Genomic DNA, 19233 nt, shown 5'->3' with positions numbered 1-19233 from the left:
TAATACCCGTAGGTTCAGGTTAGGGTCAGGTAATACCCGGTACCCGTTTGGATACCCAACAAACCCGAACATATAAACATATTTATAATATTTATCATTAATATACTGCAATTACCCTAAAGTTATGATTATAATTTTGAATATTTCATTTAGTTTTATATCTAAATATCAAAAATAATCAAAATATCTAAAATATATTGTCATATAAGTCAAACTTTAACTAAATTTATTTAAATTTAATTAATTTTAATTATATTTTTTCGGGTACCCGGTAGTTCGGATACTAATTGGGTTCTGAAAATTGTAACCCAAACCGACCCGAACCCGGTACTACCTGAACTGAACCGAACCCAAACATAATAAAATACTCGAATGAGTTCTATTTTCTACTACCCCTTAATCCGAACCCGAACGGGTAATACCCGAACCCAAACGGGTAACCCGAATGCCCTGCCCTAATTCCAACTATTTTTTTGCCGACTCTCATTTTTCATTCATTGACGTTACTACATATAATAATAATATTGAATAATTTAATAAAAAAAATTTGAATGTGTCCTTTTCTGACGCAGACCGAAAAAGAACGTGACGCATGGTACGAACGGCTGAATATTACTCCACGTGTCATCCAATTAAAAAAAATGTTTCGATCGTACAGCATCTCGCTTCAGCCGCGTGACACCTGATCATAACCAAATTACTTAGCGCAAAACAACGCCACGTAACGTCCCCTCATGACGGGAGCCGTTAACTCTGACGGCCGTCACATGTCGACCACTCCTTTTTGGGGCGAAAATGTATTTTGTGTTTTCCCTTTTGGCTTGGGAGGGGGTCTCTAATTAAGTAACGACGAACGTATTAGCCTCGGCACCGAACCAACCAACGGTTCAGATTACTTTCGTTATTTCAACGGATGAGATTCGAGTTTCGAATGTCTTTCTTCTATTTTAGGCTTCGAGATCTTTTTTTTTCTTCTTTGTTTTTCTCAAAAGGTGAAGCAGCTCAAATACTGTGTTCTCTCTTTGTTTGTTTTGTTCAATCGAAAAAAAAGAAAAAAGCTAAGATCTTTGTGAGATGGCGGAAGAACATAAACACGATGAATCTGTGATCGCTCCTGAGCCAGCTGTTGAGGTTGTGGAGAGAGAATCGTTGATGGACAAGATATCGGAGAAGATCCATCACGGTGGTGATTCTTCTTCTTCGTCTTCGTCGTCTGATGATGAGGATGATAAGAAGAAGAAGACGAAGAAGCCCTCTTCTCCTTCGTCTATGCAATCCAAAGTTTACCGCTTGTTCGGTAGGGAGAAGCCTGTTCATAAGGTTCTTGGTGGTGGAAAGCGTAAGTTTTTTTTTTTTTTTTTTCTCCGATCTGGTTTTTATTTTCGTTGGCTTTTGTGTGATTTGGCTTGATCTGTTTTTGGTTTGTGTTGTTTGGTTGATTCTTTCTTTTTTTTTATGTCTCGTTTTGGGATTAGGTTTTATTTGGAGATAGTGTGATTTGTGGTTTTGAATCTGCATAACTTGGCTTAGGGTTTCTATTATACTCGTTGATCTGGATTGACCATTCGTGTTCATTTGGTTTTGGGGGTTTCTTTCTAAATAAATGGTTTTGGTCATAAAAATGGTTCCTTTAGAAAACTTGATTAAACCATTTGCTATGTAGATTATTTTTGATGCTAAGACTTTTATCCTGGTTTAGAAACCTTAAATTTTTGATAGTGTTGTTTGGTGTATCAAGTTCCATGTTTTTCTAGTTTGATTGATTCAGTGAATATATATGTGATGTTTGCCACAAATTGATTCTTCTTTCTTTTTGCAGCGGCTGATATATTCATGTGGAAGAACAAGAAGATGTCTGGTGGTGTACTTGGTGGTGCTACAGCCGCCTGGGTTTTGTTTGAGTTGATGGAGTACCATCTCCTTACTCTAATCTGCCACGTGATGATTGTTGTTCTTGCTGTGCTGTTCCTGTGGTCTAATGCCACCATGTTCATTAACAAGTGAGTTACTGACCAATCTAGTGAATTGTTAATTTGTCTGAGATGCTTTTTTTAGGCGTCTCAGCTTGAGATCATTCACTTGTGCGTTGTTAACATTTGACATTCTGTCAGGTCCCCACCAAAGATTCCTGAAATTCATATCCCTGAAGAGCCTATTCTTCAGCTTGCATCTGGGCTCAGAATTGAGATCAACCGTGGATTCTCTTCTCTTCGTGAAATTGCATCTGGAAGGGAGCTAAAGAAATTCCTCATTGTAAGTTCAAATGTGCTTAAGTAGAAACTATTTGGGACTTAGTACTTTTTATGTTTACCCTGCTTTTGATAGTAATCTATCATTGGATTGAATAGGCTATTTTCGGGTTATGGATTCTCTCAATCTTGGGTGGATGCTTCAACTTCTTGACATTAGCATACATAGGTAATGCTTAATCTTCCATACCACATGGTGCTTTCTTTTTCTCTTATCTCACTGAACGCTGAATGACTAAATCTTATTGTCCTGCAACAGCTCTTGTACTGCTCTTCACGGTTCCTCTTGCCTATGACAAGTATGAAGACAAGGTTGATCCCTTAGGTGAGAAAGCGGTGATTGAACTCAAGAAGCAGTATGCAGTGTTGGATGAGAAGGTGTTGAGCAAGATCCCTCTCGGCCCGTTGAAGAACAAGAAGAAAGACTAGGTTTTACACAAACGTTGTCCGTGGCTAGCAAAAGGGTGTTGTGAAATGGTATCGAAAGTTTTATGTGTCTTGAGCAGGTTTTTTAGGTTGGCTCGTTCGGTTATGTGAATGAACTTGGAATTTCCCTGACTGCTTTGTTTTTGTTGTTTATGTCATTGTTGATCAGCGTCGAGGGATAAAAGTAGTGATATTTCTCTCTCTAAGCCTCTATATAACTAAGAATTTTACGATATTTGAGTTTTGCAATGTGAAACTACTGTTGTTGTTTCTCGTTCTTCTCTTTTATTACATCCGTAAGTGGAAATCATTGTTTCCCACAAGAGTATCGAATTGATGAGTTGTAAGAAGCTTATAAAGTTTAATGTTTACACTTTACAGTATCTTACTACCTTTTCATCCCCTAGAGAGGAATAGAAGCTGGGGTCCAAATCTTTGTAAGGTGGATTCGGTGGTTTCTCATGGCCTTTCCACCGCCAAGAACGTTTGGTGAACGTCGTTACCACAAAGTAATAAATAAGAGAATATGATATCAGCTAACAATAACATCGAATATCTCGGTAAATATACACTGATTGAAAGGTTAAGCATAAGTCAGGGTGGCCGAGTGGTCTAAGGCGCCAGACTCAAGTTCTGGTCCTCGTGAGAGGGCGTGGGTTCAAATCCCACTTCTGACAAATTGGTTAATTTTATTTTGAATTTGTGCTAAAAAAGATTACGCCTGGTCAGAGTTTTATGTATCCTTTACATTTTGACTTTTCTACATTAGACTCACTGAGCCATGAGTTCTCAGCAACCCAAAGGTAACCAAGAAACAAAATAAGAATGTCAGTAAACTATAAATATTACAAAAATGAAAACATCATATCCAGATTTATAATACTGTGAACCACAAAACTCTCACAGAAATATCAGTAACAAAAACTCACAAGTAATAGTTCATGCCCACTTTGATCAAACAAATGTGAGGAATATTCAACATCACGCCTGGGCTCCGGCAATTCTTCCTCAAGAACGAGTAAGCTACGTTTATCACCAGCCGTTTCACAAACACCGAGTTTCGCTTCGCCTTCACATGACCATGCCCAACAATGTAAGCTACTTCCGCGTCCTTAGCGTTTACCAAATCAAACAGCTCCTCTTTCACCTGAGGTTGCCTGAACTTAGTGTCCATTGGTCTGAACTGAAACATCCTTCTCATGCTCAGCCTTGGAAGCTCTTGCTCATACTCTGCTCTCAGTCTAAGCAGAGCCGGAGATTTGCTGTTTGTTACTGTTGTCTGTGATCTTGAGCTGCCTGCAATGTTAGCCTCAGATATAGACCGAGACAGCCTTGTCCCAAACTTGTTTGAGGCTTTCACAACAGCGAGCCGACCGTCGATGGAACGGTCAGTGTTTGAGCCGCCGTAGCCTTCGGATTCTAGCTGAATAAACTCGGCAATGCTCATCACCAGCTCGTCTTCAAAGTCGTCTCCATCTTTGTTCACGTCTTTATAGCCAGCTCGGATAATACATCGGTACATCCTGTATGTTTTCGGTCCAATCCGGCCGATAAGGTATCTTTCTTTCTGCGGTACATACGGGATAGGGACAGTTTTGCAGCAGACAAAGACGACAACTTGATAGAATGCCGGTAAGTTCGTTAGAAAGTGAGTAAATGTGGCAGGGACACCACTGGCTAGCTCGGTGTAGATAAGACCCATCCCAGGGACTTTGATGATCCCGAGGCTTGGGCCGAGACTTAGGATTGATTTCATAGGGACCTTGTTGTGCTGGTCGCATAGGTACTTCTTTCTGCTGCCATAATGCCATACATATGAGATGAAGGTGAAGAAGAGGGAAAGGAGGAGAGTTATCCAGCCTCCTTTAGGGATTTTGACTAAGGCTGATGCAACGAAGACAAGTTCTATAGTCCCAAAGAAGAGGATGAAGAGGACGGAGAAGACGATATTACGGTTCCAGACAAAGTTGATGATGAGAGGCATCAACCAAGTTGTCACAAAGGCTAGAGTCATGCAGGCGAGCCCTGGAGAACAAAAGGATTAGTTTAGTGATAACGATGGAAATTATGAGTTTGATGGAAGGTTAAGCCCTTACCAAAAGCAAAAGCTAGGTGTCGAGTGTCTCGGAAACAGATGGTGACAGCGAGGGTGAGGATCATTACAACCCAATTGATCTCAGGAATGTAAATTTGGCCAAGGACCCATCTTGGTTTGTGAACAATCTTCACACGCGGGAAGCATCCCAATGCATAGCATTGTTTGACAATCGAGAACGTAGCAAATATGACTGCTTGGCTTGCGACCATTGCAGCCAGCATAGCCATCATGAGAACCGGCCAGAAAAATGGATCTGAAAAGCAATAACAAAACACATGAACATACGACAAACTACATGACCAAAGAGGAGCACATGAATGAATATTCATATTACTTGCAGAAAAGAATTATAAACCCGAAACTTAGAATCTAGAAATGCATCATGGACAAAATCCACCACTAAAACATCTCAAATACTGAAGGTCAGGTACATTCATTTGAGAAATTGTAGTACTTTGGGACTTGTAATGGAATTCATAGAGGCAGTAAGGTACAGGAAAGAGACGTGAAAAGGAGATTCACCAAATTATTACCTGGAATGGAAGAATAAAAGCTTGAAGGTAGAGCAGAAAAATTCTTTGACAAAAACGCAGCTTGGCCCATGTATTGAAGCACCAGACACGGGTAAACAACACAACAAAACGCAAACTGCATAGAACCATGAGATTGCAAAATGTTATTGTTTCTTCATCCTCAGTAGCCAACAAAAGAAGCTGTCGAATAATAAAAACAGTAACCAGATTCTAATAGTGTATCATATATTTCTAATTCCTTAGGTCAAGAATAAGTCCTTCATATGACTACTTTGCTTATGGATTCTTCTAGCAACAAAAAACTTCTAGTAATTGTACAATGCAATTCCTAAGGAACTGCTACAAAAGTCTCTCTAGAGATTTCAGCTGCATGATTTAAAGAACCAAATTAGCTGCTTAATATACCCTTATAGATGTAGCTGTAAATTGGCCTAGTTCAGCAAAGATAGCCTCCGTTCCTGAAGTTAGAAAAATAGCCGAGATGAGACATAACGTCACATTAACACTTGTTGGGTCTATTTTCAGAACATAAATGACCATATTACCTGTGATGCATAAAAGAATGCCTCCAAGGGACAGCCATCCATCTATTCCCGTGTCTCTAAAGAATACATAGATATAGTAGGGAGATAAGGCTTTGTATACACTGGGGTTCCAAGTCACAATATTGTACACACCAACAGTTGCAATTATCAACAACCACAAAATCATTATCGGTGCAAATAGAAAGGCAACTTTATTAGTGCCACGGTGCTGCAGAACAAAAAGTCCAACCAGCAAAGCGCATGCTATCATGACCACAGTACCTAGGCAAGCAACACAGAGGTAGAGATGTATAAATAACAATGACGGAAATGTGAAAACGTATTACGTATATAAACAAGATAAGCAAGTACGAAGATGATAACAAAGATTACTTACTATGCTTCAGACTTGTCTTGGCCACAAGCCCATCAATAGATGAAGAGACTACAAAAAAATAATGTTAGATGCTAAACCGTGGAAAAAATAAAAATGGTAACGTACTATACAACCAGACAGAAGCGAAAGAAAGGTTTCCTAATTACCTGAAATTGCTGGTGTAAGGACACCGATGGTTATAACCATGGAAGTTCCTACCAAGACTAAAACAAGCAAAGCTGTTTTTGATCTTTTATTTCGTTCTATAAGGCTTTTGAAAGCAGAACTAGGCAAATTTCTACTTGCATCTCCAGAGCCATAGTATGTGGAGATTTCCTCATCAGCCGATTGCTGATTAGGAAGCAAAGAAAATCTTGCGTGTCTGCAGAGCAAAGCATACAAAGCAAAGATCCCTCCTGCAACAGAAACCCAACACTTACATCCTAACCCATGTATCACACGAAAAAAGCAAAAACGGATTCACTTAAGCAAACAACTGGTCATACCTTCACCATTGTCATCTGCACTTAATACAAAAACCATGTACTTGATGAGTGAAAGGAAAGTAATGGTCCAAAATATCAAAGAAAACGCGCCAAATATGGTATCTTCTGTTTGATGATGTCTCAATCCTCCGTAGAAAGTACATTTATACACGTAGAGAGGAGAAATACTCAAATCTCCAAACACTAAACCAAAACTCTGATATGCTAAAAGGAGGACCTGGTTACACCTGTTTCTCCTATCAGCCTGATTCAAGAGAAGACAACAATATCACACTTGTAGCAACACGCTTACACATACACAGATTATTAACGAATGCTCATAATCCATTCGAACACCATGAAATCTAATTGCAAGTCCAGACGAAGCTACAACGTAGTGCAAATCAGATCATAAACTCAGAGATGCACTGAAACAAATCGTTTACAGTAATTATACTTTCGCGAGTAACACCAAGTCAGATTTCAATAAAAAATTTAGAATCAAAGAGATGAATTCAACGACGATGGAGGACGTATGGGTATCAGTCATTTCCAAATTTCTCTCACAAATTTTCAAATCGACATTACAGTACATCAATTTTGTAATCCCGCAGGAGCAAACAAGAAAGGAAGCTAGGGGTTTAAGATTGCAGACGTATCGGTCGGTTAACATACCATGATTCAAGCCGCCGGCGAGTAAGAAGCGGCGTCGCTTGGAGAGGATCTGTAACGATCAGCCGGAGACTAATTTTTTAGAAGATGAATCGGAATCGAATCTAGAAGAAAGCTGTCGATGATCATTTCATTTGTTTGTTTTTATTATCGAGTGGAGAAAATTTTTAACGGACTCGATCCAAAGCTCGCGGTCCTTCTCCTTCTTCCTGTTTTTTTTTTTTTCAATATTTAATAAAAATTGTTTATCTCAGTTGTTTTTATTATTTTATTTTTGTGAGAATATATTGCACCTTTGTTATTTTGTTACATGATCCAGGATTATAATTATTTGTAGATTTGAAATCATGACATTATTATTTATATCTTGAATGACTCGTGAAAACAAATCCAACGCAGTTTTGTTGATAAAAAGAGAGATTGCAGGAAACAAAATAAAGTATGGTGATGGGAAACAACAACAACACAAAGCTAATAAGTAAAAAAAGTGAGAGAAACCAAACAAACAAACAAACAACATCAAAAGACCTCTCTTTGTGTTATGATTGTCTTCCTCCAGGCTCCAATGTTTTTTTACTTTCTGCGTCGGTTTGTCACCAATTCTGGATTTCCCTTCTTCATCATTGCTACGAATTCTTCGTAGTTAATTTTTCCGTCCTGTAGATTTTTCGAATATAAGAGAAGAGAGTGTTAAGAAAACAAGTGATGCATATCGATCAAGATATGAAAGGACCAAACTAAGGGGTTTAATACGTACACGATCGGTGTCTACTTCAGCAATGATCTCTTTGATGGATTTATCATCACCCATGTTGTATTTCTTCATGGCTTGCTCTAGTTCTTCCATTGTTATGTAGCTAAATATCACACAAATCATGACCAAAGAGTTAAGACTTTTATAGCTTTGTTAAACAGAGAAAGAGAGAGATTGATGATTATTGTTTTACCCGCTGTTGTCATTGTCAAAGTACTGGAAAGCAGTGTACAAATGATCCTCACGTTCGATTCTGTTCATATGCATTGTGGCTGATATAAACTCCAAGTAGTCGATTGATCCATCTCCATCCATATCAGCCTAAACGAAAAAACATCATAAGCTTTCTCACTTTTGCTTCTTGCAAGGAGAAACACAGATTCGACACCAAAGTAGAGGCTAGAGAGACTTACTGCTTCCATTAACTGTCTTATTTCAGCCTCAGAGATCTTAGAACCAAGTTTGGGGAGACCGGTTCTCAATTCTTCCAAGGTGACTATTCCGTTGTTGTCAGTGTCTAGAGATTTGAACATCTCTTTTAGACCAATGATTTCTTCTTCAGAAAGGTTCTCAGCGATAACCTGAAATTCAAAACGATAAGCAGAGGTTGGCTTTAGAACAAGAAGACTACATAAAGTATGATGGGGTTGACCAGACAGTTTCAGCTAGTGTTCTTAATACCTTCAGGGCCATTTTTTTGAGTTTGTTCATCGCCCGGAATTGTTTCATCCTCGATAACACCGCATTGTCAAGCGGTTTGTCTGATGCCTCCCCGTCTTCTTTAATCCACGGATGATCTGTGTAGGAATCAAAACATGTTAATGTTGGATCAAAACACAGTGTTGTCATTAATTTTATCAAAACATGTTACGGAAGGGGTCTTACTTAGCACTTCAGAAGCTGTAAGCCGGTCTTTAGGGTCATATTTTAACATTTTCCTCACAAGATCTTTGGCACCACTAGATAGTGCTGGCCACGGATCAGCTGAAAAATCAAGGTCCCCTCGAAGAATGGCATCAAAGATCCCCGTTTCATTTTCTGCACAATAGTAAAAAAGAGAAGTGACTATCTAAACCGTGCAACCGAATTCTCTTCTCAAAAAAAAGGATCAAGGCAATACCTCCCCAGAAAGGCGGGACACCACTGAGAAGGATGTATAGAATCACACCGGCACTCCAGATATCAGCCTCTGGTCCATAGTTTCGTTTTAGAACTTCTGGGGCAACATAGTATGCACTTCCAACAAGATCCTTAAACTTATCCCCTGCATTAATAAATCGACTTCATTAGAGGGGAGATTGACTATGGTTGCAGTCTTGCAGACACTACACCCCACATGAAGTAATACACTAATGCAGGTATCAAATGGGGAAGCCTCTAGCCTGTTTCCTAACCTGGCTTAAAGAAGACCGAGAGCCCAAAGTCAGTAGCTTTCAATGGGGAGTTCTCATCTTTACTAAGAAAGAGAAAGTTTTCAGGCTTCAAGTCTCGGTGCATTACACCCATAGAATGACAACTATGCACAACCATCACCATCTGCCTGCACAAATCAGCAGCTGCTCTCTCTGAGTAAAGACCTTTAGCTATGATCCTATCAAACAATTCCCCTCCTTCACACAGCTCCATTATAAGATTCACAGAGTGTCTGTCCTCGTAAGCTCCCTTCAAGTCCACTATGTTCCTACAAACCCACTCACAAACTTGAAAAGTCAAGATAAATACGATGGGAAACATTTCAATAGTTTTAACATATAGGACCACAAAACTTTTCACCCACATATAAAGCATACCACTCATTAATATAGAAAACGAAATAGCCATTTTTAAATATCTATCTCATTCATAGGAGACTTGAGCATTGTTTCTTCTAGCCTAACAATTTAACCAAAGGCGTTTCAGATTCCATTTCAGATCCAAAACGAAGCAAAAATCGAAAAAAGATTTACCGGTGACCACTGAGATGGTGCATAATCTGGACTTCACGACGAACATCATCAATGTCGTCTTTGTGGACAAGACGACGCGTAGGGATTGACTTGCAAGCGAACTGTTGCTTGGTCTCTTTGTGAGTAACAAGATAGGTAACACCGAACTGACCACGACCTAGCTCAGGACCGAACTCGTATGAACCCCGTACGTTTTCCATAGGCCGACCTAAGATCCGACCATTCTGCTGAGTAGATGTGTTTGAACGAGATCCGCCGGTTCCAGGGCCTGAAGACCCGCCGGTTCCAGAACCAGAGGATCCACGGCGTTCTCCGGAAGGTTTGACATGGTGGACTACGTTGCCGGATGTAGATGATGGTGAGGACGGTGGCTGACCGGAGGATTTGGACTTGCTGTGTCTGTGTCCCATTTTTTTCAAAAAGCCTTTTCTCTCTCTCAGTCAATAAGTCAATCGAGAGAGAAAGAACAAATCTCCGATTCTTATGGCTTTTTTTATTTATGTCTTGAGATCGAACACGGAGATGCTGACCACGTGGCGTTTGTTTATTGGTGTTTAGTTGGATCAATTAAACCGCGTGTAATTATGAATAATAATAATATTTGCCTTATTGGATGATAATTTAATGAATTAAGCCTAAGGAAATCTTCTGTAAAAAGATGTTTCCACTTTCCCCAAATCACACGGCTAATTCAATGTTAATGTATTTGCAATTTGGGATTCAAAAAGGAAAATTTATTAAGCATCCAGTAAAATTTACAACTTAATGTAATACTAATTACGTGTGTCAACCCTTTGAATGAGTATACAGACAACTAGACAAGCCTTGTGCTTATCTGTTCCTTGAGAGTTGAGAGCTTTTACGATCCAGAAGCAAGACCATGTCCTCTGTTTCACATACAGTGTCTTAAAACTCTACCTCGTTTCTTCATATATAGGTTCCTCATACTAAAGCTTCATCCTTATTTGTTGAGATAGAGAGTCTCTATTGAAAACTTCTTCCAAGTACAACTCCACTAAATATGATAGCACCAAACCACTTGTTCGACACAAATCTGTACAAACATCAAAACTCAGAGAGTATTAGTTTCCAAGGCAAATCACACATGTTGGATTGAGAGAGTACAAAAGCAAAACCCGAATTTTCATACTTTCTACTGCAGTCAGGACCAGATGATAAGTCAGCTGTCCCTATTTGCCATCCTAGCTGTCCTGATGCAGCGGCCAGTGATGCGTAATATTGCCACCCTTTATCATTAGAGCGAGAAAACAACAACAAAAAAGTCAAAAGACGGTAAATGGAATTAGGAACCACCAAAGAATCCTACTAAAGTTTTATTAAGTACCGAGATCTGCACTGAGTCCAGAGAGTGCAAGAAAGCCCATGGATGCTGTGCCAAATCCAGTTAACCAGAGCTTTGTATTATCACCGAATCTAAGAGCTGTTGACTTAACACCAACTTTTACATCATCTTCTTTGTCCTGGAGACACAATAGATTCTTACACATTAACACCTCTACAATATCTCAAAATTACTAGCATAAAAGCTGAACTTGAGCTGAAATTTTGGATTCGTAACGTGTGGCATATACTATATCAAAAGAAGACTCAAGACTGTAATCAACCTACTTTTATGGAACTAACTCTTCACTTAAACTATGGATATCAGATGGAAAAGTGCAAGGTAATTTTCTTCTTTAAGATTGCCATTAGAGTCGTACATCAAAATGGATGCATTTGCATGAGACACAAAAGAAAAGGTGAAATAAGAAATCTGCATAGAAATGAAAATTAGGGGAGCAATATGCGCACACTGAGATTAACTTTGCTACTGCTCGTAATCAAATAGATTTTGCAGCTAAAAATAATATACCTGATGTGCGTAAATAGTATCATAAACAAGGGTCCAGCAAACTCCCGAGAGATACAGAGGGAGTACAACAGCTGGATCTATGCTTCCTTTAACTGCAGTCCATCCTAGCAATGCTCCCCAGTTTATGGTCAAACCTAAAAAGGCTTGAGGCTGCAATTACAAAATAGAATCGATCAAAGGGGACTAAGAAAAAATATACTGTCTAACTTTGAGAAGCCAAAATGGATTTAAATTACCCAAAATGTAAACCTCTTCATAAGTGGGTAGGAGAAAACAAGTAACAAAGATGAAGCCCCTAAAACACGGCTGCAGAATATACATACTGAAATGAGCTCAAATAGAAAAAGAATTTAATCACAAAAATAAAGGGAAGGCATGACAATATGTAATAAATTCCAAACAAACCTGTAGTTGTTAAGTTGGAGAAGAATCCCTAAGCCTAAAAGCAACTGAAGCCCAAGAAACTGAATCCCTTGAAATGGTGTCAAAAGACCACTGGCGATAGGTCTTAATCTTGTACGATCAACCTAAATAGAAAAAGAAATTTGTAAGACAACATAATCAAAAATAAAACAATCAAATAAAATTTTGAGCCTGAAAATATCCTTATTCTTACTCACAAGCAACTTATCTTTGTGTATGGAAGAATGAATCCAATTACATGAATGTTGAGTAGCTACCCTAACTACCAAACACATATTTCAATCAAAAAGTATATTTCACCTTCACCACATCTAATACCTGAAGTCTTTCACCTTTTCAACGAAGTCACCAATACATGCAGATAAACTATTACCCACAACAGAAATGTGACTGAAAAATGTTGATGTAAATTGATCCGGCATACAAGCATCAAGATCACTTTCAAATGTCAAAGCAGAAACACTATCTCACCATGGTTACAGAAACCATAGTTACACAAAACATGTTTTGTAAACCAACATACATAGGGATATATAAATTTGACATCACCTCTCTTTTTCACCATACCATAAGAGAGACTGACCTTTGTATCTATGTCTTGATCAAGCAGATCATTAATAGTACAGCCAGCACCTCTAAGAAGTAGTGCTCCGCAACCGAACAAAGCCATATATTTAAAACTTGGAAGGCTTCCAGGATCAGCAGCCAACGCAATCGACCTATACAACAATGATGGCGATTCAGAACTTCCATCTATTTACTTATCTCCGGAACCAGATCCATGACGTAAAATGCAAATATGATTATATTATTAAAAGACTACCACCAATCAGATTACTGAGTTAATAAACCAGTGGAATTTACAGTACTATAACATTTATAAAATCCAAGAAAACTCAGGTTTATAGCATTATACAACCCTGGTTTCTGCCAATCCTTAACCACAAAACCACTCTCCCATGCTATCAAAGATTTCAGCTAAAGATCACACTACCTAATTGCCTATGAGCTGTTGAGAAGATAAACTTACCACATACAGGGCCAAGCAAGCAACCAAGTACCAATGGGTTTATCCAAACGAGCAAGCTTAGCATAACCTCTAACTCCTTCTGGTAAATACAAATCTATCCAAGAAGCTTCCTTAACACCACCACCATCACTCTTCTCCTCATCATCTTTCTTAGGCTTTCCCTCCATAACCGAAGACGAAGACATCCCACCAACTAATCTATAATTCCAGCCAACACCACCAAGAAACTTATCCTGATGCAATACCTTCCCTTTACTCCATACTTGATAGTTATAATTACATAAAGGATAACACTTGGTGAAATGGGTAGTCACAGGATTAGGCAAGGATTTATGCTGCGATTGCAAAACAGCAAAGGAAGAAGATGGAGTTGCCGAGACGGAGGATCTCAATAACCGTCGAGAAACACGGAAGAGCCCCAAAAACGCCATCTTTGAGAGAAATTGTTGCCTGTAAGTAACAAAGACTTGAGATTTTCAAACGTAACTGAAACTCTTACGAACTAAAAGCTAACTTCTCAAGAGAATCAGATAAAAGAATTTGCCCAGAAAAAAAAAAAACAAAACTATCTAAATTTCAGTAGCCTTTAAGAATCTAAAACGTCCATGGCGTTTCTAAATCATTCCCCACATGTGAATCAAGCTAAAATCGAATTCCTTAAACAATCAAGGCTCGGAAAGNAAAAAAAAAAAAAAAAAAAAAGGGATCAACGACTGACCAGTGAGCAACGACGACGACGACGACTCCGGCAAGAAAGAGCACGTCGTCTCGGAGCGAGACTTCTCCAGTATCGCGGGTGGATCATTAATGGGCCTATACATTATTCTACTTGGTCTGATACAAATGGGCCTATAAAAGAAACTTGGGGGCTAATGAAGAAAAATATATGATCTCGAATTCTGGAGTGCATTAGTTTGCTAATCTATAAATTATATTAAATCAACTGAAATGGTCCAGTCCAGACGATTTGTATGCCTGATGGTGCATGCATGGTGTCGGTTGCCGACAAGGCCGGCTCAATAAATCGAAGGACCATGTGAGCTGAAAAAAAAATGGACCCTTGTATATTTCTCATATTAGAAAAAAAATACAAAAAAAAAGTTGGACCATAGAGCCAGGTCTGCCAACTATACTATCTATATATATATTTTGCAAGTACATTTAGCAAATAAATCCTAAACTTGCCACCTAATTACAAGACTGCAATTGTATTTAATTATTTTTAATTTATAATTTACTATTTATTAAATTATGATTAGGTTTCAAACAAAATCAGTGTAAAATACGATTCTCTTCCAAAATTTTCGCTCTCTTTAATTACGAATTTCTTTCTATATATGATTGATATATATGGCAATCAAATCTTTATTACTCTTCTTATTTCTTCAATTAGATCTTCCCATATATTGCTAAGACTCGGTGCGAAACAAACAATCGACATTAGTTTACTTTCGAATTATCTGCAAAAAAGGAAACCAATATTAGATCTTCCCATATATTGCTAAGAGTCGATTTCAAATTCTGTTTAATTCGTTTTTTGGAAATTGTAATATATTGTCACAATAAACGTTACTAGCATATTCTATTATATATGTTTAAACCAATTAATTTTGTTTCAAAAATTTTATTTGGTGAAGATATTTTCAACTTCGTCATCAAGATTTTTGCTTTTACTAACCCAAAACCCTCTCAAAATACTATAAATAAGACTCAGCATCTAAACTCACTAAACACGGTAAACACTTCCTCTATAACAAAAGCAAGCAAAATTTAATTACGCTAATGGTAATATTTTATCATCTTCGTTTGAAGTACATTTTATCGTCTATAATAATTTTGTTAATCTATGTTACTTTATGATAATTTTTGTTTTTAGTTCTAATTTTTATGTTGAGTAGCAATCAAGTTATAAAGATCATGTATCCACCTAATTATGCTTTCTTAATCCTAAAGTTTGTTACTATCAGGGATAAATGGAGGTACTAACCATTTTCATGTGTCCTATATGAAATCGAACGTTGCTTCTTCATTTAACGCTCGAATCTGAATCATTAATTTAGAAGTTATCACTTGTGATAATGTTTTGCTCCCGCTTGAGAACATATTATTAATCTCTTCTTGAACTAACTTTCAAACTCTGTAATTATATTAATCATTGATGGTAGTAATTGTCCATGTTCATAACAAGATTATATATTAGAGCAAGTGGTAATATTATTTATAACAAGATTATATATTATTACAAAAACATAAAGTAAGACTCTATGTAAAGTAATGTACACCAACGTAAACATATAATTAGATGGTTTATTTTTTTTACTAGATCCTATAGTGTATAATTTCATGTTTCAAATGCATTTACTAAATTAAATTGTTTATCATGCAAAAAAACCGACTTACTTTCTCAAATTTAGACTTTAGTTAAAATATTTAGGCAAGTAGTCATTATTACTAACCATTCTAACCATAGCATGCTGAGGATGATGATTGGGATGCGTCTACTTTGTTTGTTGTTAAGGGTCACCTACACAACGACAACATTTTATTAACATAGTTACTAGCCATGTCTCCTTAGCTTGGAAATATGTGGTGCGCCTTATTTTGTTGTGATTTAGCGGGTCACCTACGAATAAAGTCATTTTATTTACATAGATATGAGTCATTATCATGTTTATTTATTTACAGATCAGCCCCAATTTTAAAAATGTGTGTTTTTTTAAAATGCAATCTTTGTTGCCAAAATTCTTCTATTATAGAGTATATGAGACAAATAAAAATTTCTAATACGAAGATACTCATATTTTTGGCAACAAAGGTGTCGGAAAATGAGTCACCCGGAGTAGAAGCCGAGACTCGCCGGGGCTTCGTCGGATTTTACCGAAACTAACAACTCTTCGTCTAATTTTTTTTTTTTAACTGACAGAACATAACCATCATCGTATTTACTTAAACAAATCAGAAATATGACTTTTTCATTACAGTGATGCTCTTTATTTGCTAATTAAAACTTATTCTGACGTTTAAATCATTTTCAAAATATTAAAATTTTAAAATAATAGGTTACAAATTACTTATATATCAATTTATGGATTAAATCTTTAAAAATACAATAAATTAAATTATTTAACTTTAAAAATAAATCAGGTATTCGTAAAAATGTAACATGTAAAAATAAAAATTATCTCGTGGGTTACTAAAGTAATTTAAGTAAATACTAAATTAAATGCTTATGCCAAAAAATTGTTTTAAATAAAATTTAGTTTTAAATATCACCTGACGGGTTATATAGCAGGACGAATTTGGGTTGATATAAATATAAATTAAAATATTATTAATTTGGTGTTCATCATATCATTATTTTATTAACACCATGATACTAGGATTTTTGTATCTCCTAGTAGGTTCAATTAACCTTATGTGTTGTAATACTTAAGGTGTCAATCCAAATGGGATGTTGCTAACAATCAAGATGCAATCAAGCAATCACAAGTCAAGCCAATTCAAGAAGAGTGTTTTTCTAATAATCCTAGAATTGTCAAAATACAAAACGGAAATGAGTCACAGAAACAGAAACGAAAATGTATGACAAGAAGCAAGCAAGAATAAGCAAAACCGAAAACGATTCTAAGCATGAACAAATGAAACAGTCTCGAAATGTAATATCAATCAAAAAGATAAAAGTCCTAAGGATGGGAGTAATTGATGTCGGTGGAGTATCCTAGTCTACAGAGTGTTTAACATGCCACAAGCAATCTATCCCTAAACAATGAACATCACAACTTAGCTAATCCAATCTCTTGGTAAAAGCTACTCAGACTCAACCACTTCCATACCTAGCTCTCGCTAGAGAAACGTGGTCGAGCAGGCATGACAAACAAGTTCATTCACGTCAACAAACATCCTAGACAACTAATCTCTTAGGCTAGGAACGTAAGTCTCTGGCACTAGTTGGTCAGACATTTCATCGAACACCTTTTGGGTGTGGAAATGTCTCGAACCTAGTTCCAATTGATCAGAGAGAAACTAGTAATTCTAACTCTAGTCCAGAAGGGAATCATACAAATCAAGCTTAAACACCCTACATCCTAAGATCCTCCCCCTAATCTATCCCATCCTCAAGAACTAACGCACTACTCAGATCCGGAAATCATCATCAACAATACAAACTCAGAAAACATTGAAACAAGCATTCTTAGATAGGTAAAAATGAGATAAACAAGTTTGTAGAAGAAATCAAATGCAAATACTCAATGTATCAAAAGATATCTGAATACAAAGTCTGGGAACGGTTCTTGGTGGCTAGGGAAACCTTACAAAATAAAAACAAGATAAAAACTAAGATGATGTCGCAAAGACTTAACAAAACGTATTTATAGTAAAGACATAAAATCGCTAAAACTTAAAACGACAAGATCAAGCGTCGGTTTGGGAATCTCCTAAAGCGTGTAGGATGGAACGTCTCCCTGACATGTGCGAACGAGTAATGGCTCGAGTGAGTGATGGCGTTGGCTCAAGTGGAGTGATGGCGTTGGCTCAACACGACAGCGCGACTCGAACGGCACGAAAGCGCAACTCGAACGGCACGACAGCGCGACTCAAACAACACGACAGCGCGACTCAAACAGCACGACAGCGCGACTCGATTAGCACGACAACGCGACTCGATCTGGATGTTTACGCCTCCACTAAAACGATGATAACTTTTGAACCACACATCCGATTGGCTTGAAATAAACGGCATTGGAAAGATGACTCAATTCTCTACAACTTTGGTGAAGACGTCGAAAGCTGAATCCCATGACAGCGCGACTCGAACGGCAACTCGATCGGCATGACAGCGCGACTCGATCGGCATGACAGCGCGACTCGAGCGGATGTGTGATGACGGAATGATGGCGCGACCTGAGCGGATGTGTGATGACAGAATGATGGCGCAACCCGAGCGGATGTGTGATGACGGAATGATGGCGCGACTCGAGACAGCCTGGCTCCAAAGTCTCCTAAATACCTGAAATACTCCAAAATGCACGAGGTATGCGAAGATAATGCAAGAACTACCTAAATATGAAAAGTGTACAAAAGAGAGTAGAAATTCATGCAAAACAATTAGTTATCCTAATTAGATGCGTGACAAAAACATGCTTAGCAGAGACAAAATATAGACATATCACACCATCTATATTAGAATATTAATTTTTTTAATTAAATTATGATTATGTAAAAAACAAATATCATGCAATATATCACAAATTAATCCTGAAATTAACAATCTAAATACGATTATACAATCTCAAACACTGAACAAAATCAACAAATAATTATAACTTAAAATTTAAAATTTTTATTTGAAGAAAAAATTGCCTCGCGGTGTACCGCGGGTGAAAATCTAGTTCAATAATAGATGTTGATCGTTGTTATGGTTATCTCCTCTTTCCTCGAAATGTTCAAATTAAGATCTTAGAAATAAATCATATATATAAAAGTAGAGTTTCAGTCTCTCCTTATTGGTCCACTTGGCAATGCAATTTCAACAAAAAAAAATTTATATTAAAACACAAATTTAAAAACAATTAATTTTCAAATTTAACTCACATAATATAAAACTGAAATCTTTATAGCTTCTCCTTATAAATTATGCATTAACTTTATTTTCCACTAAATTGAATTAATCAATTATATTAAAACAAAACAATAAATTAGAATTGTAACTCTCATTTTTCTAAATGTAATTTTTCATCATTTCTCTTCCTATAAATATTCATTATCTTATTCTCTTAGTCTATCACTCTTTCATTCTCTCATCTTCTTCCACTACTCTCAAATCTCTTTTTTGTTTTGTTTTGT

The 19233-nt window shown here is 37.2% G+C and overlaps 4 protein-coding genes and 1 non-coding gene across 6 annotated transcripts; 2 read left to right on the top strand and 3 right to left on the bottom strand.

The window, feature by feature from the left end:
* LOC104785737 (reticulon-like protein B1) lies at nucleotides 809-2949 on the top strand. The gene is made up of 5 exons (XM_010511003.2): nucleotides 809-1339; nucleotides 1820-2000; nucleotides 2112-2253; nucleotides 2349-2418; nucleotides 2509-2949. Exons 1-5 carry the CDS (start codon nucleotides 1075-1077, stop codon nucleotides 2676-2678), a joined length of 828 nt encoding a protein of 275 aa, XP_010509305.1. The 5' UTR covers nucleotides 809-1074; the 3' UTR covers nucleotides 2679-2949.
* TRNAL-CAA lies at nucleotides 3269-3352 on the top strand. The gene has a single exon. It is a non-coding gene; the product is annotated as a tRNA-Leu (tRNA).
* LOC104785736 (potassium transporter 3) lies at nucleotides 3480-7578 on the bottom strand. The gene is made up of 9 exons (XM_010511002.2): nucleotides 7367-7578; nucleotides 6713-6956; nucleotides 6374-6622; nucleotides 6228-6275; nucleotides 5852-6112; nucleotides 5712-5764; nucleotides 5307-5421; nucleotides 4772-5026; nucleotides 3480-4700 (listed from the first exon to the last, which is right to left on the bottom strand). The coding sequence occupies exons 1-9, from the start codon at nucleotides 7367-7369 to the stop codon at nucleotides 3601-3603; spliced, it is 2328 nt and encodes a 775-aa protein (XP_010509304.1). The 5' UTR covers nucleotides 7370-7578; the 3' UTR covers nucleotides 3480-3600.
* LOC104785735 (calcium-dependent protein kinase 3) lies at nucleotides 7743-10550 on the bottom strand. Its single transcript, XM_010511001.2, has 9 exons — nucleotides 10064-10550; nucleotides 9512-9798; nucleotides 9238-9381; nucleotides 9003-9155; nucleotides 8799-8914; nucleotides 8531-8698; nucleotides 8311-8438; nucleotides 8121-8220; nucleotides 7743-8020 (listed from the first exon to the last, which is right to left on the bottom strand). Exons 1-9 carry the CDS (start codon nucleotides 10471-10473, stop codon nucleotides 7937-7939), a joined length of 1590 nt encoding a protein of 529 aa, XP_010509303.1. The 5' UTR covers nucleotides 10474-10550; the 3' UTR covers nucleotides 7743-7936.
* LOC104785734 (4-hydroxybenzoate polyprenyltransferase, mitochondrial-like) lies at nucleotides 10754-14191 on the bottom strand. 2 transcript variants are annotated; one of them, XM_010511000.2, is made up of 9 exons: nucleotides 14108-14191; nucleotides 13390-13839; nucleotides 12943-13078; nucleotides 12342-12463; nucleotides 12173-12242; nucleotides 11937-12086; nucleotides 11409-11544; nucleotides 11214-11310; nucleotides 10754-11117 (listed from the first exon to the last, which is right to left on the bottom strand). In XM_010511000.2, the coding sequence occupies exons 2-9, from the start codon at nucleotides 13818-13820 to the stop codon at nucleotides 11048-11050; spliced, it is 1212 nt and encodes a 403-aa protein (XP_010509302.1). In that variant the 5' UTR covers nucleotides 13821-13839; nucleotides 14108-14191; the 3' UTR covers nucleotides 10754-11047. The 2 variants fall into 2 exon arrangements, with proteins under 2 accessions (XP_010509302.1, XP_019101267.1); XM_019245722.1 differs by lacking the exon at nucleotides 14108-14191 and having other exon boundaries at nucleotides 13390-14083.

This window comes from Camelina sativa, chromosome 5 (assembly GCF_000633955.1).
Source record: "Camelina sativa cultivar DH55 chromosome 5, Cs, whole genome shotgun sequence".
Lineage (NCBI taxonomy): Eukaryota > Viridiplantae > Streptophyta > Magnoliopsida > Brassicales > Brassicaceae > Camelina > Camelina sativa.
This window is presented reverse-complemented; position numbering and strand designations above follow the sequence as displayed.